Below are 26,767 nucleotides of genomic sequence, written 5' to 3' on the forward strand. Positions count from 1 at the left end.
TGTTTAATTACCTCAAAATAAACTCAGTGGTTGCAGACTGTTAATTCCTGAGAAATTCGGTAAGATTTCTGCTTTATCTACACTGTACTGAGGTAATCAGGCTTTGACATATCTTTCAAAGTGGCTACATACGAAATTTCTTAAATAATAAGACCAATTAAAACTAGTATATTAGCTGAGTGAAAGAAAATTTTATTTACTACAACCGGTAACCATTTGGGAATCTTATTAGAAGTGTATTTAACAGTAATAAGGCATGTCGAATAATCGATACAAAATCAAAATTAAATTTTATTGCAACTATTGATATCGATTATTATCGTCCGTTTATCAATGTTTTTATACAATACAATAGAGTTTAAATTACGCGCAATCGTAACGACGAATTTTAAATCCGTTTGTTAGACTTATTAAATTTATAAGAATGACATTATTTCTGAGTAGAAATTGGTCACAGTTTGGGATTCCAGCAACCATTTTCGTCCTTTACAAATCTTAACAAATGTAACCAAAGGTGGCTGGTGTTCCTCATACATGTTTACACCTTAATTTACAGTTTAAAAACTATTCAACATTCCCGCTGAAAAAGTTTTAATTTAAAACAATTATCCAAGTAACAAGTGTTTTTTGCACTAATCGATGCAAATCTATTAGATTCAGGAAGCGATTTTCAAGCTCTACTTGAAAGTAAAATGGACGTGACAGCCCCGAGTATCACTATATGGTTGTGCAAAGGTGAACTTTTCAAATCCTAGCTAGTTATATACATATCATACGTAATATGTCATCTTTACAATTTTGAGGCAGCTTAATAGTTCAGCCGGCTCCGGAAGTTAATGAACGATATAAAATACCCGATTACACATCATTCGGAACAAGTCGTTGCCGCACAATTTTAAAATTTTATTTACATAGAAAAATACCGCGTTTACTTTTAACCTACTTTAGCTAGTAGTAACGTTCCTATAACAGACAAGTCGCGTGTACCCGTTTTAAATATCGACTCGCAAGAAATAAGTTATATGTATTCTAGTAAGAGGAAGAATTTTAGGAAAACGATCGCAGAGGATAATAAAAGGGATCCGAATGGAGCATATAAGTGCGATAAGACAAAAAAATGTTCAAAGCATAGTTACTACTGTACGAAGTATCTTTAAAACACTAATCAACAGACTTAATAGTAAAACTTCGAGAAAATTCAACAATCCTACCTAAAAACAGCTAAAAGTCACAGCATCCATTTTGATTCTTAAAACGAAGACAGATTTTCCTAAAATTTTGTGCTGCAATTACATTCATCTATGCAAGTATGGACAATCTTTCAAATATCATTTAGTAGTTTTGAGCATGAAATACGAACTGTCATTGTGAAAACTTGAATAGAGACTGTAATATTTAGGTAAAAGTGATTGCTCGCACCCATAAAGTTTTTGAACATTTAATTTACTTGTTATTAAGGCGTTGCCAAACAGAAATTTAAATGTTTTGTTTTTGATAAATCTGAATTTTATTGCCACGTAGGCACGAGCAATGACGAAAAAAGCATCCATTTTAAAAAGTTTTTCATAGATTTTCGGCTCACTTAATCTAACAACCGAAAGCACTTGATGCAGCTTGGAAAAACAAGTGGTCCAGTTCGTTCTTTACCGAAAATGACAGAAAACTTCTAGTTACGGTCTGGTTTGTAAAAGAAAGAATAGAAGTGTTAGAGTCTAAAATTATGAACTGGACAAGTTTGTATAACCACAACTAAGAAAAGTCATCTACAAATCACACACATGAATAATTCTAAATCAAAACCCTAAACAAGAACTTCCCGTTCCGCAATCATCCGGTCTCATACGTTAACTGGAGTGACTGCTTTCTTATCCTTTTTCTTGGACACAAATGGTTCGGTGGTACACTTTGGTCCTTCTTCTGGACTGTACGACCATCTGACTTTTTCTTTTACCGGCTTTTCGTCCGGCGTTTTGCTTTTACGAGTTTTTACAAACTCGCTTACCTTTTGTCACTGAATCTCGCAGAACGGAAACTTCTGACTGTCTTTCGTTTCTGTATCCGCGGTGCTCACGTCATCTTTCGGACTTTCGGCGTTACTGGTGCCACCCTGGCCACTAAAATCACAAACATTATTTTTAGTTGTCACTCTGATTATACGTCAAACACGCGTAACAATGATATGACATGTTTATGTGATGGCACTTACCTAACGGAGCCAGGGGGGCACATTGATTGTCATCTAAGCGCCAAAGTGGACACCATTGGTGGACGAGTAGGTTTATTTTCTAAGATTTTCTCGATATCTTGGACGATGTTGGTGTTTAGTTTCGGAATGAGCTGAAAATTAAAACAAATTTTCAGGATGAAAAATACTCTGGAAAACTATCATAACTAATAACAGAATTTGTTTGAAGCTCTCTATTAAATACATAATTAATGTTTATAATTATGACGTAAAAATTTTAAATAAAAAGTAATTTTCCAGAATGGTCTACCGGTTTCTCTCAAAAATTAAACGTTAATTATAAAGTTCTAGTTATGGACGGCATAAATGAGTAATAAGATAAAAAGGATTTTTTTATTAAGCTTCGGAACGAGTGCAGCGAACCAATTTATATGAAAAGCTTTTGCAGTAAGTGCTTGAAAAGTCAATTAGTTTAAGAGGGATTTTGTTCCGTAAACGTTAGACCACAATTATTTTATTAAATAAATGTTGCCTTTTAATGCTGAAGTCTGCTTTCTCGCTGTAACAGATCATTTGTAAACACTGTTAAAACTTTAGTCACAAATAACCAAGTAGGTCGTGCAACTGAAAATATATTTACCTTATTCTAATTTAAAAATTCAATATTATTCTAAACATGGTTTCGAAACGTTCATATTAGTTTTGGCAAGCTTTTGCTAATAAAAATATAAGATGAAAGAGGGTTGCACAGGATCCGAAATTGAGAGCAATTTGTATGAAGTGGACTAGTTATTCAGGACGCGAATTAACTCAATTAATTTGATAGCCACTTTCGATCACAAAATGTGCTTCATAGATAAGCTAAAAATGAATTTGAAGTACAAGTGGCTTTTAAGTCGAGGATTTTTAAAAATTACAATAACGAGCTACTTCAACTAACCTGTAGAGCTTGAATGCTTTCATATAGCTGTTCCACGTTGCTTGCGCCCAAAAGGAGGCATTGAACCGATTCATTCTTCAAGCTCCATGCTATCGTGAGTTGAGTTAATGAACATCCAAGTCGTTCAGCCAACCCATTTAATTCCCGGACTCGTTCTGAATGTTTTCGACTCTCTTCAGGCTGAATTCGCTCCTTTATCCAACCGTAATTCTAAAATTTCTGTCAATGCTCTTCAACTCTAAACTTAACAAAAGTACCTACATCTTTGTTTGCTGCTGCAGTTTCGTCTTCAGTCCACGAGAACGAACTGTACTTATTTCTAAAACTAGCCCGAGAAAACAACTGTATGTTGCTATCGTCTTTTCCTTGTGACAAACCCATGGAAATTGGAGACCAAGCCATCAAACCTGCAACTAGTTTTTTTAAACTCAAAGATCCAATCCGCAGTTGCGTTAGCCTTACCAACACCAATTTTATTATACAACTCAGGCATGTAAAGCTCAGTTTTTTCTCTGCAAAACAAGTGGTATTCGGCTTGTTCTACTATGGGGGTAACGCAGTTGAATTGCCTGCAGTTAGTGTAGGCTTCCATAATTTCTACAGGAGACCAACGGGCTGTGCCCCAGTACATAACCCAGCCTTGATTGATCACGTAGTTCATTGCCCTGACAACCTCTGAAGAAAATTTGTAGAAAGTGACTCAATACGAACAAAACAGTCTTACCTTCCATAGGACACATGGGATCAGCTTTATGAACTATTACCACATCGATATAGGAAATTTGCAGGCGGCTTAAACTAGCTTTCACGCTTTCAATTATGTGTTTCCTGGATAGACCTCTTTCGTCCGAACTGCAAGAAAAAAATGTGGAATTACTTGTTAGTTAAATTTACTGAATAACTCACCGAGTGCTCCAATATATTTTAGTAGTAACTATAAAGGTTGTCCTTTTCCAACCACGACGAGACAGAATTCTACCCAGTTCTACTTCAGCCCTCGTTCCTAATAATAATAAGTTTTATCAATCTTTGAAATAGTATTTAAAATCAGGAGACAATATTGTATGGTGCTAGGTAAATCTGTTATTGTAAAAGTCAACAAACTAAAAGTTCCATTCAGTTTATTGAGAAGTATGAAGTGAGACAATATCGAACTGAAATAAGTACTATATTATTGTCTCTGATATGGTCAAAATAAGTTAATATCTTGAACTGTTAGCCTAAAGACCTCTTATGTGCTTGAAACGCCAATTTACCAGTAAAATCTTATTTAAAACTTTAAAATAATAATGTATATCAATCTTACCTGAATGAGCTTCAGATAAATCAAATACGTTAATGCCACTTTCTACTGCTAAAACTATTATTTGTTCTGCTTGTTCCTCCGTTACATTTGGACTAAAAGTAGGCCAGGTACCTGGAAATTGAAAATGGTTATGGATTATCAAGTTGAATAATTAGTCCGACGTTTATGCAATTATGGAGATGGTCTTGTCGAAAATTTGGAAGCAAGGATTAGTGAAACAATGGAAACTCTAGGTTACAGTTTCAATTTAGTGACGTGGATTTAATAAATGTTCGCTTAGCCAATTTATGCTGATTATGTGAATATCAATTACCCAATGACTGGTTCATCTTAAATCAGTTTCACCTGAACCACAAGACGAATTAAATTATACGTTCTAAATCTTAATAATTATCAGCTTGACCTATTTCACGAAGGAAGATTAATACATTTTTCACTGAAGTAGGGTTTTCTTAGTGTAATTAAAAGTTGGCTCCATCGCTGATGTTTTGTGAAGTTAATTTAAGAAGAGGCATTGATTTTCCGGTGAACAGCACTGCATCAACTTTAAAATGCATTGAGTTGAGAATTTAATTCATTATTCAAAGGCTGTTTTATAAAATAATTTAAACATTCGATAAAGGGAGAGTAAATTAAAAGTTTCCACCCCAGTTAACAAATAAGAAAAAATAAACTATGTAGCTATTTTATGCACTGTATTTTAAAGCAGCGTAGTAATATATCATTAATACAGAGAATAATATATTTAGAAAGAGAGAGAGAGAGAAAATGTTTCTAATTAAAAAACAAAAAAGAATGATTATTTGGACTATTGAGATTTCTGTCAAAAATAAGTAATAAGCCAACCAATGTGTTCAATTCAGGAAATGCAAATCAAATTTTCATCTGTTCCACATTTTAATACTTGGTTCCATACTTATCTTTTCAAGTCACATGAAAAATTCAGTAGCTTCACTCAGAATTCTTACAGCCAAGCTATTTCTGAATATCAAAAATGACTGGAAGGTTTTATTTTCGTTTGGCGTATCATAGAGTGATGTCTATTAATATAAATAACTTAAAATGATGTTGCTATATTTGCAGCATTTTAAATCTGTAAATACTATAAGCCACATGGAAGTTAATTTAACTTTTTCAATTCGAAATTATTTTTAGATTTAGGCTGTCACTGTAAATTTATATGTATGAGAAAAAAAACTTTTGTAGAAATATATTTATCAGAAGAATATTTAGTTATCTTATTTTTTAGTAATGTGTAATAATTTTAGGAACAGCAAAAATTTATTTAACCAGATAGAGATTAATTAACAGTTAGTTAAATTATGTTTTGTTCTGAAATAATGCAGATCAATAGAAGTTTAACTTCAAAAACATATTGTGCCAAACACATCGATCAGTATAAATCGAACAATCGGCATTAAAACGATTGGCAAAATTCCAACTTTAAGAAAAATTACGATCAAATGGGGCAAATGTCCGATTCGAATTAATTTATTACTAGTATACAGTCTATTAATTTCAATTACCATATGGCTGTACTCACCTAAGCCTATATTTGACACTCTCAGTCCGCTTTTTCCCAAGTTCCTATAACGCAACCCAGGGGTGGCGTTCGTGGACCGACTCAGCTGTAGAGGCACCCCCGGTGCCGAATGCGTTAGACCACCCAGTAGAAGTTGTTCTTTTGTTAGACTACTTTCTTTATCGGCTAAACCACTCAGTCCGCTCCCAGTACTAAACTCTTCCATGCAATCTAAACTCGCGATCGGTGCCCGGCACCTGTAACAAACAACAATTTCAGAGTTTACAGTTTTTTATGGCACTGAAATATGTAAATTACAAGTATGTAGTACAAATTACGTTTTCTTCCACATCAATTCAATGCTAATTACTAATTAGATCGACTGTTGAAGTCTCTTATTAGTTTTGTAACTTGCTTCTTCTCCGAGTTCTTGTACATTCTTGAAGTAATTTACATATTGCAGTGCATTCCTGCTCAAAGTTCTCAAACTTTGCTTCCGAAACTAACATGACAATACCGATTAGTGTTATTTCAACCTTTAAGATTATAGCTAAACTAATTTCAAAACTAATAAGTGACTTACCTGTATATCGTGGGCGGATGTGAGTCTTCGCTAACATTATCGTTATTGTTATTGTCGTTACTTGAGTAAGTACATAGAGCTAAATGCGACATTATATACTGATTTAGATTCCAAATCAGCTTTTCACTTTTAAATCCTAACTATAAATTTCTTCTTAAACCTATATTATTTAATTGAGTGGATAAAATTTAGGCACTACTCGAACTCTTTATGGTATTAAGGCAAGTGAGCGTTTCGTAACAGGTTATAAGTTCTGAAAGTGAAAAAAAGCGAACATTAGAGGGGTGAGGATGGTCGACAGCATGTTACCAGGAGGCTTTAAAATTAGAATTGCCCTCGTCATAAGTGGATCAGCTCCCCGATGGCACTTGAAAATTGGAAAACTTTTCCCTGCAGGTCAAACACGACTAACAAAGAGAATGACAAATGGCTTTTGTCCAGTTAATCTAATCAAAATTGACTAAAAGTTTGTCTGTGCTAAAACTTGTGCCACTTGATAGAACAGAGTCCTCTCCAACTTACTTAAACTCTCTTAAATTTTTAAAGTAGTTTATTTTGGTGTTTGTATTACAGCTATTCACTTTGGCATCGATTCAAAGAAGAAACCTATAAACTATGTGCAGTGCATCAGCTTTATTTATTATACATCCATTATGGATTTAGTACATTTTCATCAATATTTCCTAGTACATTATATTTATCGCTATTGCATGCAAAGTTAAGTACGGTGAAGTAGCATAAATTTTAATATTTTAATTGGAAGCTTTTGAGGACAAGTATCCATGTCAGGATATGAACACTAACCGAGTCTCAAGATGGAAAAAGTATTTCAGAACTAAATAAAGGCCAGCGCATATGCCAAGCGGAAAATTGAAAATGTTACCTCGCATTTTCTTTAGGGAATATAGAATGACGTTTGCATAATTTAAAAATGCTTTGCTTAAGAATAAATCTACCGTAAAATTTATTTTCAGAAATAGTCTTCTTTCACAGAATATGTAGCTGCAAAAGATTATACTAACTGTACTGGAAGTCATAAATTTGTATTTCAAATGTTTGGCATAAAACAATTCAGAGATCCATTAAAACAACGAATTGGCCATATTTCAGTCTAAAAAAACATCATCATCGAATATACAAATTTTATAATGCTTTTGTGAATTTTGTTCACCAGCTGTTTGATTTTGGAAGAGTGTTTGATTGTTTTCTTTTTCCAAAATTGTCGTTAAGAAAATTCCCATTACTTACCACGTTCTGTCATTTTGGACAGAATAGTTGTTATCAATTACAGTAAATAAAATTTTGGTGAAATGCTGTTTCTGTTAAATTAAAAAAAGAACTACATTTACTGTGTTTTAAATATCTAAAATTTTGCGAAAATGATGATGCAATGAAATTTGGACATCATCTTGAAAACGAACTAACAACATAAGAACTTCTAGTGTCAGAAAAAGCCAAAACGGCCTCTTTTGGTTGTATATCATATTTATTGTGTTCACTGATATAAGTTAGGTTGAGGCAAATTACTAACTGGTTGTATTTAAGTCTGAGGATCGAATAGGTAGGTAAAGAGAATACACAATTTATTTAGTGTTGTAGTCTCTGTTCTGTTCTTGCTTTTATTTTTTTCTGAATACAGTAGTTAGAAGGTAAAGAGCCCATAAAGAGAAAACTTATAATACATTTTGATGATCTAATTAAATGGAAATTTGAACAAAGTTGGAAATAGTGTAGAATTCTTTGTATTTGTATTAGTGCAGAGACGCCAGGAAGATTTAAGAACGAAAGATTTTACCGCAATATTTTACTGTGATTTTACTTGTAATAACAGAGACACATAAAACCAATCTATACCAACCCATTTGTTATCGCTAACACTCTATCTCAATTCTATTTCGATTTAGCTACTATCCAATACTTTTCCACATATTTACTACTGCTATCGGGGACTTTCTGGGCTATCTATTTCTAGAAACAATATTCTGGTAACATGCTGGACAAATAATAAGTATGTAATTATTATTGCTACTGAAAGATACAAATAATGTTTTAAGATTCTAAAAAAGTTTTCATTATCAACGGAAAATTATTAAAGCATTATTTTCCTTTAGTTTTAGTATCTTGTTGTAATCCAGAGATTTAAAAGGTGGTTTTTAATTTTTTTAAAGTTTCTCTAAAACTATGAATTACTAAAAAAACTACTGTATGAATTTAGGAAATTATATGGTTAATAAAAGTTCTATGTTCTAGTAATCTTACGTATTTGTAAATGTAAATCTATTGGGACCCTAACTTCTGGAAGACCAAGCACTACTTTGATAATTAAAAAAAAACCGCAGCAATAACAGCACAATTCAAAGTATAACCTTTAGACGAATTGACAGACGGTGGAAATGGAAGGCCGCGGATCGTTCACAACCCTAAATCCCTTTAGGGGGGATTCGGCGACGTGGTCGAATTTATAAAAAAAACTACCGAATCACATCCTTTTAACTACTAAAATTTACAGTTTCGGGGGCGAATTGTGACACACGAACCGTTGGATTTCGTCATTGCAGCAACGGCTACGACTGCGTATAAGCCGCTTTCCTGCTGCTGTAAAACTGGAACGTGCACGGGAATTCACGCGACAACTTTCGTTTCGGGGCCGAACCGATGTTGTTATGTAATCGCCCCCCTGCTCCCTGGATATAGTTTTCTTTTGCTTGCGACCCTTTCCTATTTTTATGGCTAGCCCCACCGATGGATGCATTGCAGAGGACTGAGCTTTAACCTTATAGCCTCATCCTTTAAGCGCTCAAATTAGGATTGTTACAGGAGACCATCCAGAATAAGACACAAAGTCTAAATTTACTTATTATTTTACAGTTAGGTACTAATTTAGATTACTGGACGGTTTTCAATAATGGATCAGATGAGGTAGAGCTGTTATTGGCCTTAATGGTTACCAGACCTAAATCTTCTGGATTCGACCGATAAGTCATTCATGAACGAATTACAACAAACCTCAATAACTTGCGCCAGCTGTAGTTGCAGATAAATTATATAATCCCTCAGTAGCTTTTATTTTTAGGAAATTAGGTATATAATAGAAAATATTATATTAATATAAATTCAGTTCTGCTTGGAAAGAACCCTGAAACCAAGCGAATCTATCAAAGAGTTTAAATACATATTTGCTTTGATGCAAATCAAAAAATATCATGTTTTTATTACTCGGATGTATTTACGTCTGTGTTTATTCAATTCCTCGTACATACATATTAACAAATTTCCCTGTTTTCGCTTGTAACGATTTTAAATTGCAGAAATTTGATATTTAAATTGAATTCTAGAAAATGATTTAGTTCGATAATTGCAACTAGTTGCAGGCCACTATTATAAAGTTAATTTAATTGCATATTATATTTAGGCTTTTATTAAAACTAAACATTTGACATAATTGTAGTTAAAGCAGTATTTCTAGGAAACAAATCAATTTTCTTCTTGGCACCGCCACATAACTTCTAATCTCTATTAAGATAAGGACTGCGCCTCTAAGCTAGCGGATATTAAGCAATTAACCAATCACCTTAGGAAATGTTGCTTTGTCATTTCATTTTGAGCTAACTATATGGCACAGGTAATTACAACGTGTTAGCCTGGCTCAAAAAAATAGTACTCTATCTTCGTTAGTCGTTAACGGGTGCAAAATGTGCTCAAAAAGATTTACGATACAAAGTAATGCGATAGAACAAGCAACACTTTATTTTGTTCTAAATGTAGAAGCAACTTTGCATGTGAATAAATCTTGTTAATGCGTGTGTCAAGTCGATTTTTCAAATGTTGTTAGCTCTAATTGGAATATTACGTTAGAGCTCAAAACTATATCCTCTCTTATGTTAACCAACAAAAAAAAAACAATTTTGTGTAAGACACAACAACTTTTTTCATTACTGTTCCAGAAAAGCTTTTAACTGAGAAACACAAAACGTTAGCTAAAAAGTTTATAGTATATAAAAACAAATTGCCAAAGTATGTACATAAAAGGTTGGTTTAGTTACTCTGATCCACGTTTAAGAATGTTGTTAAAATAATTCACTCCATAAAGTTTATTTTCGAGCTATTTTCTTATTTAACCGTTCAAAATTTATAAACAAGTTTTTGTACTTTAACAAAATAGTATATTAAAAACAAAACTACTGTATTTAATAATGTAAATTTTTTTAACGCTTATTTGGAAGCTCTATTTGAGGTGATTGATTGTTAGATCAATATCACGACCTTTTTTGCATAAAAGGACCAATAATCAATCAATTTTTTTTGGTGAATACAGTGTGTTACAATTTTTAGTTAAACTTTCCTTTAATTGTAAAAGCATTATTTGTCCTCTTGAAACTCTTTTACAAGTCTTGAGTAATACCTTATTTATTTTCACACAAAGGTCAATATTTTAAGGATCCACTTTGTTAGATCTCAAATTCACTTTAAAAACCCTGACAAAACGCGAAACTCGTTTACGTGACCTTATTTAACTCAGTTTGGGGTTCTGTTACTTCTGTTAGTACAGAAAGCAACACTTTATAATATAATTTGACAACACCTACAAAAAAGTTTGAAAATTGAAAGAAAACTTACCATTAAACTTATACACTGCTTCTACGAAGCTCAAGAATGATTTTCGCAATAACATTATGTGTATACGATATAATAAAGATTAGATCCATAAATAATTCGTTTGATGTTCAAACCGTTTAATCTCTATAAGAAACAGGAACTAAAAGAAAAATTGCTTACTTTGATAATAGATTGGTGAAAATGTTTACATTGATATAAATTAACCACTGCAACATTCGAGTTTTAGTTTATTTAAGTTTGAAGTTGATTCATCTAAATCGAGGATTTAAGACTCCTCTAAACTGTTATGTTTGTTTCTATAATTATTTATTTCAGAAGTTTTTTGTAGTAAAATTACTTGACAGGTGCATTCTAATGGATTATTGTATAAAGGAGTTTTAGTGAAGAGATCTGAAACTGTCTAAACCTCAACACTATTTACCCTTCATGATTAACAGAGTAGGAACACATGAAATTTTAAGATATTGTTAGTACGTTACTTTACTAAAAGTACAGCCCTCATCACAGTCTTTAGAGTTTCTCCTTTCCCTATCAACTTAGTTGGATGACTTATTTTGTCTAGAGTATTACAACCATCCAAAGTTGACTTGAACAGTTCAGGTCCAAGAACAAAAGACTTAATGAAGTCACTTGGGAAATGGAGATTTATAGATATTAAAACTTGGTTTGAGATGTTCAGTGAGGAGAATACTCCAATATCAACTGATGTTTACTTTGAAAACTTTACTATAAATTTTAAGGTAGTTTTGTTTTATTACCCGCAATCTACAGTTGTTTCCCGACTGATTCATTATCGAGGAACGGATAAAGGTTTGCTTAGGAAAGTATACAGTGGCTTCGATCACGAATCGACACAGGAAAGTCAGGGAAAAAGAAACGACTTAAATACTAAACGTTCCAGACCTACGGACGTCGACGCTGGCCGGGTTTTGCGGATGACGTAATAGGCGTCTCGTGACGTCAAATCGGTAGCGTCGATACGGACAGCGTCCGTGACAACCGCACTGCAGTTTGCATTCACACCGTAATTCCTGTTGAGTAGCCTGTAAACATGCTTCGTATGCTAAGAATACTTCAAAGTAAACCAAACATACTATTGTCCTGTCGGCATTTAGTGACTCTTTGTGGTGTACCTTGCTTTATCATTTACATTCCAGGGAACAAAGGTGCGAAACGAACAATGACAAGAATTTTCCTTATGTAAAGAGAGAAATTCAATGTAACGACCATCAAAGGAAAAGGCATATAATTTAAAGTGTGTAAATATATTGTAGAAGGCTGTGAAGAATTCATCTTGAAGAATCGACTGGCCAGGAAGATTGCTTTAATGAAAAGAGTTTTTGTGAAGCAAAACTTTTACTAACCAAACCACATGGAAAGGGATGATATTATCAGCTTACAATTAAACCTAAAAGCTAAATTATGTCCTTGATAGAATAATGCATATGCTACTATATTGCTACATTCTATATGCTACTCAGTGCGGTTACAAGTATTAGTATGTTATCCTAGTTTTCAACAAACTACACGTGTATAGAAAGTACACCAAGATCGAGGTGATCACCTTTAAATTACAATTTCAATTCATGCATATGGCATAGTAGTCAATCATTTTATTTATGAATTTTCTTGTGTGAATCACTCATCACAAAAACGTTTTTCACTGAAAACTACGTATATCAATCACATGGATTCAGAGACAAATATAACTTATACGAATAAGATTAATTGAAATTTCGGGTATATTTTATCTGGCCAGGAAATATGATATGCAGAGATTTTCTTTTTCTAAAGTGATATAAAACTAAAGTCAGCCAGCTCGAGTTGCTGTAATCAGTCACTGTAGGCAAACTTTTTTACTGGTTTACAAAACAAAACAGGACGAAAATTATTTGCTTTTTACTTTTATGAAAGCTAGCTTATTCGTAAGTTATCCTAGTTTGCACATACGAAAAACGTGCTTCTTTTACTGTTGTAATTTGTGCTGCAATTAAACCCTTAATATACTGCACACAATGCTTATAACAAAGCATTTCAACGCCAAATTTTTTCCAGAGACTAGTATTCGTAAAATTATGCATCCACCAAATGCTAGGAAATTATTTCTAGGAATCCATTCCTAAAATCAACAAAAATACTTGTAGTATCATTTATAAACAGTATGCACATATAATATTGAAACAGTGTAATGTTCTACTATAAGTTTCTACAGAAATTTTCAAACCTTCCCGATATGGAGGTGAAGGAAAATAGCATATATCACTGGCAAACATATTCTTGTAGAAAAATAAGTATACAAAATGAAAAAATAACAGACTATGTCAACTTAATAAAATTAGCTGTTTAATATACCTCTGAATTACGACTTCAAGATGGAGGAGGAACATCACATGCAAAACCAAGCTATAAATCGTTCAAGGAGCCCAATTCCCCGCCTAAATTCGATCCCTAATTCCCTAAACTATAAATCATGGTCTAAAGTCGATATGTCTAGTTAGAGATAATGGATGTTAGCTTTAAACGGCAGTGTTTTATTCGTTATATGATTAAATCTAATCCACCGAGCTATAGATAAGAAAATAAAAAAATTCTTAGGACGTACACGTTCGCCGTTAGCAGAAGGAAATTGGGTTCTGCCGCTGCTTCACAAATTGCCCTTTGCAAGACGCAGGAAATTAGTATTTCAGGAGGCTATTTACACCTAATCAGGATCGCCTACAAAGCAGTTACCTGAACATATTTGAGGAAACGAAGAGCAAAGTGAAATTAGACTAGGAAAGTTACTTTAGTTAGTATTCTGAGAAACCTTATGGTGGTTCTATATTATGTAGAAAAATTCCTTGCTTTTATGTTTATACCTACCTTTTTATATCAGCCCTATTTATTTAACTGCATAAATGTGTATAGAGAGATTGGATAGCAAAGCATCGTTACAAGCAAACGTCTACCAATTGGAAAACTCAAAGATAACGTACCTTTCCTTTGAGAGAAGATTTCTTTTACTGAAAAAAAAAGAAATCAAGATTAGATTGTGGTAAACTCTACTTACATTGGATGTTATATTGAGTGCAACTCAAATGAAAATTGATTCAAATAGATTATTCCGGTTGGAAACAATTTCCGGATGTATTTAGAAGAGATTGCTATCCAGTTTTTCAGGCTCACTCGTCGGCACCGATTCTCGTTTACAGGATTGCATTTGAAACGGAAGTAGATAAAATCTGACTGCAAATTGGTTCTGCATCTTCAATTCCGTAATAAGAAATTGGAGTCCAATCAGCTGATGATGTAGAATTGGAGTTTTGTTATTAATTAATGTTAAAAATTTTGATAATAAAATAGTTAACATTAGAAAAGAAGGTCGTGAGTATGATTGATGTGATTATTAATGCAAGCTTTTGCGCACAAAACATAAAATCCTACCAGTCCCAGGGTGTATTAAAGGCTTTACTGACGCTTTGAGATGATCCCATAAAGCAAAACGTCGTAAATACGGAATATGTATTTTATGGGCCTTCCTTTTTCTTGGTCATGATGAAAATGGTTGATTTTCAGCATGATCACACTATTTTTTCTTGTCTTACCACGGATGCCTAAATAAATCCGTAAGTTGCACTTAAGATTTAAAGGGCTATTATTTCATCAATAATCATCATCATCAAAACCAACAGACACACCTATTAAGGTCAATTATCTAAGAAATAATACCTTAGGACGTAATTTTCCATAATGGCCTCAGGTGAGGGCATTATTTTCTATAATGCCCTCTGACCATTTTTTAAATACATATCTACAGAATGAAAGTCGGACATTAAACATTGAAGACACCACAGGCATTATAAGAAATAATGCCCACGGTCGAAGTAGACCCTATCGACCTCATGCATTATTGTCCTTATAATGCCCTTGGTATCTTAATTACTATTAATTTACACTTACTCTCGAATGAACCGCTAGAATAAAGTTGTAATGGCGCTGCTTCGGAAGTAAAATGATGAATGAATATTAATGCTCTAGGGCTCTTTTTGATAATGTGCTTTCAGGCAACAATTTTAAAAAGTTTCCTTTTTTCCTGTCCGCTAAAGCTACGCTTTGCAAAAATTATGAAACAAAAAAGTCCAATTTTTTAATAACATAAAGAAAAGTCAGCTTAAATTATTTAATTCTGGGAGTACAATGAATATTTTAAATGAGAGATTTATCACTCAAATAGAAAATTAAAAAATCCGGGAAGAAAAATTTGGAAAAATGAACACGAATACGATTTATGTTCTTTAATTTACAACCTCCTTACCGTGTTCAACTGAGTCAATTATTATCGAAAGTAGTGGTTATCGTATATCTTGTTATATCTGAGACAAGGTCAACAGTTTTATTAACAAAGAGTTAAGTAAAGAGTTAACAATAATTGTCGTAACTTAAGTCAGGGTTGTCAACTTCTCAAACACTGGCATTTAAGGATAAAAGTATTGATAACTAATTTTGGTCTAGAATCTTTGAAGGGTGCAAATTTTATTATTAGACAATATTTTTCAGATAGTTTTTGTGGCCTTTACAAGGAGTGCTCTTGACTAGTGAAGGTTGTAAATATAAGTATGGTTGTGTGTTTGACGACCAAATTTTTAAATTTTGATACCTTTTACGTATGCAAATGGTAACTTTTACATTACGATGAAAAGCCAGTGGCTTAGTTTTGATTACCAATTATCATTCTTTATTTACAGCAACATGCCAGATTTTTGTAATGTTGCATTAATTGATGTGATTAATTTCTAGTAAACACTGTCTTTATAGTGATTTTTAAGGCATATAGATAACGTCTGAATAATCTCAGCACTTTGGTAAATTGCTCGTTACAGAGTGGAAATAAGAGAACATCAATCTGATTCGAAAAGCATACTTAACGCAAAACTAACAATTAATCACTTACGGGAGTTGCACATTGGTGGCATCCTGCTCGTCCGCCAACAGGAGTCTCTGTTCAGCCAACTCCTTCAGTTCCCGTTCTCTTTCCCGTTCTGATTGTCTTTGTTGCAGTAAATCGTTGTCAAGTTGACGGATCTCCCACTGCTCCCTTTGGGAACGATGATGTTCCTGCGATGGAAACGCAATTTAATTGAACGTAGAAGCTGTCCGGCGCTTTTCTTCATTAGCGGTTTGTCGCAGCTTTCGTCTCAATTAAAAATAATTGTCGAATCATTGCTCAAACAAAACTTTTCCTCACATTCGCTTCTGTACAAGGTAACGTTTTTTCCCGCATGATTCGTTCAGGTCTAGAATTTTATGAGAGTGACAAAGTGGTTTTTTAATCACGCATACTGGGTGAACCAGAAGAACTTTCAGAAACAAAATACGTCAATATTATCAGAATTTTTAATAGTCACATCATCAGCGTAATCTAGTAAACAATGGTCTAGTTTGGTTAGATTTTTGCATTTGGGATTACTTAAAGACTAATTGCAAATGCATTAAAAGTAAATATTAATAACACTTTCTCAGACAGCACATATAAGAATAAATATATCTTTCTGCAACTATATGCAAGACAACAATGCAAATTTTCACCGCTCTGACGTCAATCTAAAGTTTGATTTTTAACTTAAATAATCATGCAATCCTTGCATATGCAGATGCGTGAAAATACACGTGTCTGTATGATATCAACAAGTTGATAATGTTAGATTGCATCATTGACACACACGAGTTTCAAACATATTTCAATGCATATTGCTTAGATAGTTATAAACTACACTTATTTCTAAATTAATTTTGAAAAATAAAAATGAAAAAAATGAGTAGACACATTTAGGATATGCTTAACTTACCACTATGACTGTCATTACTTATGATTTGTAGTTATTTAATTACGTTACTACTTAGCAAATGGACTATTATATTAGTAATTATAAGTTTACTTTAATCACTGTTTTTTTGTTGCATAAACCAAAACGGATTTGGTTAGCGGATATGCTTTTTAGATAACTAAGTTCCAGTTTTATGTTTAATCTATAAACTATAACGTACCCATCTAATTTTCCCTTACTGGTACGCGAATTAAATATATAGTATGAATAAACTTTGACTTAGTAATTACGTATGTGCAAATTGCATTTAAATTACTCTATAATTATCTGTTTAGGAAATTTTGGAACGTATCGTATCATCTTAAAGCATGTTCTCTGTCATTACTTACATAATTCAATACTCGCAAAGGTACATATAAATATGGAGGAAACTATAAATATTGCTATAGTACGACGCAAACAGTGATTGAAGAACTAAAAGTCATGCCGGACTGCATTAAAGATCTCGAGTCGGTGGTGTTGCCTAGTTTAGTAAAGTCTGCATCTAAAATTTACATTTCGGACATAAAAAGTTTAACGACCGCTGGGGAAAACTACGGTTCCATTTTACTGTCAGTGAATATTGTAATAGAGAATCGTTCCGATGGAAAAACCGAGACAATTAAAGCGGTCGCAAAAGCGGTGCCTAAAAACGACTTTATTAAAAACTTCTTTATGTCCTCTTTAACGTTTAAAAAGGAGCTTTATTTTTATCAGAACGTAATACCCGCATTGAAGAAGTTCCAAACCGATCAGGGAATGAAGAAATTGGTTGATTTTACCGCGGAATTTTACGGTGGTCGTTTAAGTCTGGATTCAAATCAGCAGGAATATGCCGACGAAGATGCCGTAATTTTAATGGAAAACCTTAAAGAGAGTGGATATCAAATTATGGAGAGAACTCTTGGCTTCGATTTTGATACCACTTGCCTAATTATTAAGGTAGGTTGAATGTGACTTTATAATATCTAAATGCAAATTTGCCAATTTTTTTTTAAAACAACACAACTGTATTAGAAACGTTATGTCTTATTAAAACTAGAGTCTAATCATCACACATAAATCAAATTAATAGTGCACGTACAACAAAATACTATGAATATAATTAAAATTTCCTGCTTTAGGTATTTAATATTATATCGAATGTATTCAAACAAAAAACTAATACTACAAATAGTAACACGAGCTAAAATAGATAAATAGCCAATTTCTTCAAATGACTAGTGGGTTTTCCGCCTGTACTAGCAATACAATTCTAAGTTTAAGAAAAGTGTTTGTGGCAAGCATTTGTGGAAATAAATGTCAGTGAATTATTTACTACTTGTTGACTGCTGAATAAGTAATGAAGCTTCAAAAGTCAATACCAGGCTTAATATTAAAGTTTGTGTAAACTGGTTAGGTAAATGCAGAAATTTTCCAAATAGTATCGTACAGAAGTGTTATTAATTAAAATTGATTATTAATGTGGAAAGCGTTCTAACTAAATCTATTACACAACAATTAATAATTAACAACCCGAAATTTGCGTTTCCTGGACCAGCAGTAGTCCAATTTGATTGCACCGGCTTTTCTATGATAACGCTACAATTTATGTTTATTTTCTGTATAAGTTTGAGCTTGTAATTTGCCAGTGCCTATTTTTTTTTTTAATAAATACTATTATTAAATTTCAATCAAAATACGACTTAAAAAAAAACTGTTTGAGGTAAAAATTATTGATGCAGTCTTGGAGAATAAACAGTTTATCTGGGTTAACTGGTAATTAAATAAAACGAAAGGTTAACACTATTTTTGTCGTAATTAAGGACACAATAACTATAAAATATAAATTATCTTTGGTTAGGTTAGGGTAACCGTATTATGACCTTTTCAAGGTGCTCCATAAAAAAACAAAAAGAAAGTAACTTATTGTAATAAATTACACAACTAATAACGGGCATTTTGGATACCTTGTAATTAAATGCCAACCTGTTAATCTTGACCAAATTTACGAATTGCAACAATGCAGACAATTTTGTAATGAATCATATTTTTTTCAGAATATTGCTCAATTTCATGCAGTACCAATAGCTATGAGAATTAAAAACCCATCCACCTTCATGGAACTAATTAAACCCTACCTACAACACACTGACTTATTCACTCAATCTATGCCTGAAGAAATGCAAAACTCATCTGTAAGTTTACTTTACAATCACAAAATAATACCTGAAATCGTTGTTGTCTGCAGACTGAGGATATCATAAACTTGGCAAGAGAAAATCCTCAATGTGCTCCGTACGTAAAAGCTTTAAAGCGAAAATGCGAAAGCTGTTACCGAAGTAGCAAAAACCCAAAAATAGGGAGAGAACTATTTGCCACCATAACGCACAACGACATATGGGTGAACAATCTTTTAATAAAATTTGACGAAAACGGAATACCGATCGGGAATAAATTGGTGAGTACAGTGTTTTTCACACAAAGCGCTGAAACGACTGTTTATTTTTGTTGTCGCTCTATAATATTAGATAAATCAAAACATTTCAACTCAGTTAACAGATGATTAGCAGGGGAAACTTGGCAGAAATTCAACTAGAAAATATCTTAAATAAATGACTACTATTATTTTGGTGTAGAAGTGACTGAAATAACATTAAATTTAGCATCAAAAACATTTTTTTAGGTGGACTATCAGTTCCTTAACTACGATTCCCTAGGGAAGGACCTGATTTTCTTTCTATTTGATAGCGTCCAAAATGAAGTTATTAAAAGAAAATACGACGAAATTCTTCGAGTATACCACGCCACATTTATATCCACCCTTAAGCAGCTTAAAGTTGATACTACACCCTACACATACGAGAAATTGTTGGAGGAATTGGATTTGGCTGCGAACAACACTTTCGCCATAGGGCAAAGCTTGGCAATGCTACGGCCAATTTTTGCTGTAAAAGAAAACGTCAATGAAGTGGAAAACTTACGCGACGACAATATTCTACAGTACAAGGAACCTACCAAATTTCACAAGGAGAAATTTTACATGCTGATTGAAGAGTTTGCAAAAAGAAAATGGATATAGTTTTTGATGTTTTGTTTTAATTAAGCCAAAAATATATACTTTATTTTTACAGCAAAACTTTTTTATCAAATTTTTCTGACGGTGATAATTTTTTTTTTATGTGAAACGTTGTAAAAGCGCCGTATCCCAGGGGTAAAACGAATGAACCACATAAATTAAAAAGTTATATACAAATCCTGGACAATCCGGACCGTAACATGTTTACAGCGTTAATTAAACAGAAGTTTAAAACACACGTAGCAATTCTGGTTTTAAAATAAAATTAACAACAGAATAATTGGAAAAACAATTAGAAGTTAATTTATCAATCAGCTGAGAAAAAAGAACAAGTTATCCACCACCGACGATAAAGGAAATAAATTGCCAAGAAGATACGCTTTTGTCTTTTTTTAATTTCGACCTTTCTTACTTTCCAGCTTCTTTGTGGAAAAGCCCCGGATAGCATTGAAACATCGATTCATTTTTTGCCTGGGATCATGTTAGGTGGAGCTTGTACCACGCCGATAAGGCCACAAAGGACTACTTTTCAGAAAAACCTAGTCTTGTGCAGTTAACTTTAGAAAAGAATGGGAAAATTCTGGAAACGGACTTTATTGTAAAAAATAGATAAAGAACCAAGTGAAATAAGAAAATGCAAATCGGTCTTATCTTTTATCGATTGTATGCATTCTTACTCTAAAGCAGGTTTTAAACCGCAGTTTGAGATCAAAGAATTTATTCATAAAGCAGCTTCAAGAACGAATTTCATCAGTGTAAAACTAAATTTTATGTACGAAATAGGATACGTTCCAACTTTTTTCATATCAAATTTTCTCTTGCGAAAGTTCTTTACTTTTTCAAAGATAATTTTTACGTTTGCGACACATCTGTAGGTTGTTGTGAAAGTCATCTGTAGAAGGTTTAATTAAGTATTTCATTTCATTTCATCAAGCATTCCAAAAACCCTGAATTACAGCTTTTATTGAATCAAAACATCAAAAATACAAAACAAAGAAGTACAGACAGTTATTAGAACCTAAACACTAAACTAAATTCTCTTGGTTGGTGAAGCTGTTGCAAGCTGTAAAGGGGATTCGTATGTATAGTGAATTAGAACAGCTGCCAAACTGTACCCTGTACCTTATCCAAGTTATTAGATTAACGTAAATTTACTTATAGAACATAGTTTGATCTTGAAATATATCAGATTGATCCATTTCTGATCGCTGAACCTATAAAATGAAAAATTTTCCATAGAATTGAAGTCAAGATTTTCTGTGTGTCACAACCACTTTGATACAAAACATCAGCAAACCAAGCAAAATAAATAGACGTCTGAAAGTTATTCAAATCGAAAAATCCCAAAACACTCCGTCTCTACGACATGCAGAGTGCCCAATATAAAATCGGTGGCTGTCAACCCGTTTTTACGAGATTTTCAATAGTTGACATCGAGACATGTATTATACCTTTATGGCAGCATCGTATTCGATCTGACGTTGCTCTTTGGATAGTGGCTTTTTATCGTCGTCCTTTTCTTTTTCCTTATCCTTAGAGCTGGTCGAACTTCCCGCCCCCGGCGGCGGGTATGAGATCCAAAACTGATGGGCCAGTTTGAGCTCGGAATTTTTCTAGGTAGGGACGCCACCACGTTTAATCTGAAATCAAGATGACCAGTTTATGGTAACCTTACCATTTTAGATAAACGTTAAAGTTGGAGAAACCATCAAATAAGTCATGGAGGAAAAATCCTACACTAGCAGATCCTTGGTTAATCATTGCAACCTCTGCAATAAATTCCAATTTTTAATTAAAGTGTTTCTAGAATGTTATCTACTTCTTCTACATTTTTTGTTATTTAGTTTTGTCCACCAAGTTGATAAGCTTGCATTTTTTCCTATTGCAGCCATTCAAATAACAGTTAAGTGCTAAATTTAGAATAATCATCGATAAACGTTCACATCAAAGTCAGGACCAACTATTTCTGCATTTAATTAATGAGGCCGCTGATTTATCGACAGTGAGTCTGCATCCATTTACGCGGGACTAATTGCATATACGAACTCTGACAAGTCAAGGAAAAATTAATTAAACGTGTTCTCTTCATTGCAACTGTGAATTACTTTAGCTTAACAAAGATATTTTATTTAATTATATTTTTTATTACGAATTAGTAAGCAAAATTTAGAAATGTTTGATGATTATAAAAACTGATTATTGTGTTGGTATTTTAGTTTAAAAACTACCACAACGTTGCTACTAAACCGTGATAGAATCAATTATACGGTTTATAAGGTTTTGAGTTCCTCAGGCTCTTTTAGGTCCTTAGGTTTACATATGTTGCAATCAAGCGTACTAAACTCGATTGCTCACACTCGGAGAATTTCCGGATTTCCATTATTATTAAATGGGTTAATTTGGCCTTTACGACAAAACAAAACTTTAACAAGTATAATAACATTCAAAGTTGTCATGCTGCCTTAAGGGTCCACAAATTGGACGTGCTTGAAAGAACTAGATGGAGTGTCTCAACTCAATTTCAAAACTAAACGTTTGCAGATATAGAGTTCTGTGCGTCTTTTCTTTCTATTAATATTTTATTGCCTCCAAGCAGTTTACTATAACTTTTGCTGCACACAGACAGTCTGCTATAAACTTTTGTTTTATATGAAAATGCTTCCATGTAGACTAGTGATTGAATTGCAACAATTGCATTTTAAGCGTAGCGAGTTCGACAAAGTTATTTATTCTTTTCGTGTTTATTGCTCACATTAATTGATGTTCAAATAAATTTATAAATATTGTTCCCTGGTAATAAATAAGTTAAAAAAAATAATTTTGCTTTGTTCGGACTAGGCCATAACTTATCACAATTTATTGCTTTTTCTATTCTAAACTATTTTACAGAAGCTTAAACAAAAACAATCATAATTCAAAATTTCCAACAGGATAACAAAACATATTATATTAATAACCTTAGATGGCTTGTAAGTGCGTTATAAAGATTTGATCGATATTCCAATCATCAATATATCCCCAGTAAGCACCTATAAATAAGCACTAAAAACAGAAAACATAAATATTATACTTAGTTCAAGCAATGTTTAGCAGATACTACTAGATCTCCATTAAAGCTCCACCTTTCACCAGGTCGTCTGTTAAACGGGAAATCTACTTAGGATAATAAATAATGTTATAAACCGAGAAAACCAGGAAAACTCGACGTTCTCAAGAAACGTTCCTCAAGAAGTCCTTACTCACGTCACTTACAAATTCTTAATGAGCAATTGAAAGCTTACATTAAAGTCGATCATGAAGTGCTTTTTGAAGTTTGAAGTAATTTCCTTTCATCGCAAGATGTTTTTCCAATAACACCACTTTGTTTGCTTAAAGAGTGTTACAGTTTGATGATAGATTTATGGTATTGCAATTTAACGAGCAATTTCAGAGCGGACAATGCGTCAAGTTTATGTGCAGTTGCGGTATAACAAAGTTGCAAAATTTTAGAACTGTAATTATTCGAAGTTTAATCATAAATACCGCAATACGACTGAAACGTTTATGTGTGAATTTATTACGGATCCTAAAATTCAAAATAGTTGTTTATTTATGGGACGTCTCTGGAAATCGATCACCACCGATAAATTGAACATATGTTTGCAGTATTATTTTTAACTACCAATTTTGGGTTTTGGTTTTTATTGTTCAAAGCTTTGTACACAAGGTTTCCTAATATTGGAAAACAATTTAGATGATTATTGCTACACAAAGTTGATAATGTGTTTAAATTTGCCTTGCATTAGCTAAATATACTTTCAAAAAGTTGGAGTTAAGAAGGTTGGTTTCTAATTTTTAATTTTTCATAAAACAGACAATTCAGTGGGACATGGTATGTTAAAAGTAAACAGAGATAGGTAAATTTCATTAACAATAATTGGAGCTGATGAAATCAATTAAACCTTTTAATGTTTCGGTTAAGCTCGGAAATTTGTAACAATTTAATGACAATGTGTAGCTATTGAAAAAACCAGTCAATTTCTATAATTTCCTTTAGCGGAGTTGTTAGTTTATTATACCAAATTAGATGCAGGTTATTCGTAACTAGAATGTTTCAGAATTTCAAATCAGCTAGCATTACTAAGTTAGTTATGTCATTCTAACATAACTCTATACAACTGTGATATATACGACAAAATATTGAATCGTATGTTGAACGAAACGTTTAAAACCTGTCTGACAAAATCAATGTCTTAAGTCCTATTCAAATAAAAAGCATGAATTTTTCATCAAATTAAGCAAAGCCCCTGAATTTTAAAACAAATCCATTCCCTAGATCTCTCTGGTTTTCCAGATTATTCTAAATAGGAACAAACATAGCCGCAAAATGATACTCTCTGTTTGCAGGAGCAGTTTAAATTAAAAACCAACCAATAAATTGTGTTTATCCCGAGCGCAGCGCTGCACAAACTTCATAACTAGATTAGGAGTCTAGAGCTAATTGGTGACGTCAAAAGCTGCAAAGCTAGCTATTATTTATCGTTTTGTTCTTTGGGACGCATGTCTAGGGGCAGTTTTATCTGCTAAAGGGAGTGAAACACAAATATTTTATCAGACGTGACACGTTTCATGCATAATGCAATAAAGGTCTCATAAAAATGTTACATAAAGAGCTGATGATCGATTACCCCCGATAGCGGTGTCATCGTGTCGTGTTTGGTCTTTTCTTTTGCCTTTCAAGCCTGGGTAGTATCCTTATACATTTTTTAGTAAAAGATCACGATGTTCCTGAAGAAACGTCGAACTCTATCTGCTGACTAATCCAACCCTGAAAGTACTTCCGGTAATCCAATAATAGGGGATATTTTTAAAACGATGTTGTTTGATATCTATTTTCAGCTATAGATCGATCTTTGTCAAATGTCAAAACTGCAAGGTGAATTGTGTCCATTAACTGCTACTTCGGTTGACCAATAACGAAATTATTTACGATGCTTTTGACAACCGTTCTCTGCTCGTATTATGAATTTTTTAGACACTTTATATTGGCCGATATCTGAAAATAAACAAACGCTACAATTTTACTAAACTTTTTATCGACTGTAATATATAACATGCCGTCTAATTTAGCTTTCTAATAATTTAATGGGTTTTCCACGTCCCGGTTTTACTTCCCAGTTTGAAATTAATTTCTCGTTAAAGAGGTGCAGTATATCAAGGAAACATGCTCCATTTTGCCTGAGCCGATCATGCCTTGAGCGATTGCACAGTAATGAAGAAAATCACACTTAATCTAATAAGTTTCCTAAACATTTTTTCTGGCATTGCTACAAAATTCTGTAAGTTGTTTTGACAATAAAATTAAATAATGGTTATGTATCGTGGGATCTCAGCGAAAAACTGGGGACCTGGGCGTATTTTTAGGTTTAGAAAAGTTGTTTACAGTGTTAAATTAGCTAATTGGATGAAGGTAGAGTTGGTCAAAAGAAAATCACGTTATAAATTTGGAAATTTAATTAACCCAGCTGTTAGTGCATTTCAAATTCAGTGTGTGAAAACTTCATTACTGTAAACATCTAATCTATTTCTATTTTTATGAACTTAGAAGTAATCAAATAATAAACAGTAATGAAAAACGTTCTGTAATAATGTAATTAAATGAATCTTAATCATAAAACTCTAAAGGATTTAAGTCAGGAAAACTAGCCTGCTAGAGCTTTTCCGACAAAACTAACCACAATTTTCATAGAAATTTATTTGAAATTAGTTTATTCTGCGGTAAAAGTAACATTTTCTGCACGAAAATTTTAAGTAATATTTTGCTTCATAGTTTTAAACTGCAAGTGGAAAACCATGTTTCTACTTATTGAGATGTAATCAATTTGAGACTCAATGTGAAGAAACTTGGCAAATTTGCAAAGCAATTCATTTAATGCATTTCATTGAATTCAAAAGTAAAGCAGAGGCATTAGTAATTGAAGCCAAAATCCCCCGTAATATGCTAATAATATTAACGCCCAAAAATCAGATATCTTTCTAGAGTGAAACAATCCGAACGAAATTGGCTGACATCAGAAATATGTAACAAAATCCCGAATTTCATCTAGGCTGTTGAATAAATTTCATTTAAAATTCTCTCACGTTCATCATAGTCACGTTATTCCGGTTGGAGAAAAATGGGAAATATTTATTAGACTGAAGTTCGAAATAAAATCAAAATTAAACTTTCCGTTGGAGAATTAATGTAATGTAATAAGTCTGCCCGCTTTTAGTCGCGATAAAACAAGGTAACCCTTGGGTTTCTGGCTTTAAGCTTTATCAGCCAACTGGAAAAGGGCACTAATGCGCTCGATATGTGTTGCTTTTCTAGTTAATTCAACATTGTAGTTAGAGGGTTGGTGTATGTAATGTAATTAAATGAGGACCGAATTTATACTCACATACGTATTATTTTTTTCTAGTTTAGTTTCTAGTATCAGTAAATAAGAAAAAGCACATTAGTCAGTTTAAATTTTAGTTATATGTATAGTTACTACTGTGAATATTAGTGTAACAAGAAACCCTCAGATTTGTGTGAATATTAGTAATTCCGTTGGCTGCATATTGGAGCAATTTATAATGTCTGGTTGCACTCTCAACCTTCATTTTTAAATATTTTAGTAAAAACAGTGTTTATGTTCTTTTGCGCTCTAATTTTTAACTAGCAAGCTTTTATCGCCCATTGAACAATATTT

At 32.9% G+C, this 26,767-nt stretch overlaps 2 protein-coding genes across 7 annotated transcripts; one reads left to right on the forward strand and one right to left on the reverse strand.

Moving 5' to 3' along the window:
- Nucleotides 1-171: 171 nt before the first annotated feature.
- Nucleotides 172-19,345, reverse strand: Hk (potassium voltage-gated channel subfamily A regulatory beta subunit hyperkinetic). 6 transcript variants are annotated; one of them, XM_081978284.1, is made up of 12 exons: nt 19,205-19,345; nt 16,084-16,247; nt 14,129-14,155; nt 5,975-6,210; nt 4,432-4,542; nt 4,032-4,128; nt 3,850-3,977; nt 3,588-3,800; nt 3,387-3,532; nt 3,126-3,335; nt 2,207-2,337; nt 172-2,114 (listed from the first exon to the last, which is right to left on the reverse strand). In XM_081978284.1, exons 1-11 carry the CDS (start codon nt 19,238-19,240, stop codon nt 2,236-2,238), a joined length of 1,470 nt encoding a protein of 489 aa, XP_081834410.1. In that variant the 5' UTR covers nt 19,241-19,345; the 3' UTR covers nt 172-2,114; nt 2,207-2,235. The 6 variants fall into 6 exon arrangements, with proteins under 6 accessions (XP_081834410.1, XP_081834411.1, XP_081834409.1 ...); XM_081978285.1 differs by having other exon boundaries at nt 3,126-3,317; nt 3,387-3,538; XM_081978283.1 differs by having other exon boundaries at nt 3,387-3,538.
- Nucleotides 17,388-20,114, forward strand: LOC145728223 (uncharacterized). The gene is made up of 4 exons (XM_081978290.1): nt 17,388-17,938; nt 19,036-19,173; nt 19,227-19,436; nt 19,662-20,114. Exons 1-4 carry the CDS (start codon nt 17,441-17,443, stop codon nt 20,055-20,057), a joined length of 1,242 nt encoding a protein of 413 aa, XP_081834416.1. The 5' UTR covers nt 17,388-17,440; the 3' UTR covers nt 20,058-20,114.
- The last annotated feature ends 6,653 nt before the right edge of the window (nt 20,115-26,767 follow it).

This window comes from Ips typographus, linkage group LG4 (genome assembly GCF_016097725.1).
Source record: "Ips typographus isolate SLU linkage group LG4, UJ_Ityp_2.0, whole genome shotgun sequence".
In the NCBI taxonomy this organism is placed as follows: domain Eukaryota; kingdom Metazoa; phylum Arthropoda; class Insecta; order Coleoptera; family Curculionidae; genus Ips; species Ips typographus.

What these genes read in the sequence shown, in the direction of transcription:
- Hk (XM_081978283.1), bottom strand. Translation starts at nt 19,240, where the DNA reads ATGATATCCTCAGTCTGCAGACAACAACGATTTCAG. An exon ending in AGTGTCAAATATAGGCTTAG is followed by an intron (nt 4,543 to 5,974) that starts GTGAGTACAGCC and finishes TTCAATTTCCAG; the next exon opens with GTACCTGGCCTACTTTTAGT. An exon ending in AAAATATATTGGAGCACTCG is followed by an intron (nt 3,978 to 4,031) that starts GTGAGTTATTCA and finishes TTTTTCTTGCAG; the next exon opens with TTCGGACGAAAGAGGTCTAT.
- LOC145728223 (XM_081978290.1), top strand. Translation starts at nt 17,441, where the DNA reads ATGCCGGACTGCATTAAAGATCTCGAGTCGGTGGTGTTGCCTAGTTTA. An exon ending in CCACTTGCCTAATTATTAAG is followed by an intron (nt 17,939 to 19,035) that starts GTAGGTTGAATG and finishes TATTTTTTTCAG; the next exon opens with AATATTGCTCAATTTCATGC. An exon ending in AAGAAATGCAAAACTCATCT is followed by an intron (nt 19,174 to 19,226) that starts GTAAGTTTACTT and finishes TGTTGTCTGCAG; the next exon opens with ACTGAGGATATCATAAACTT.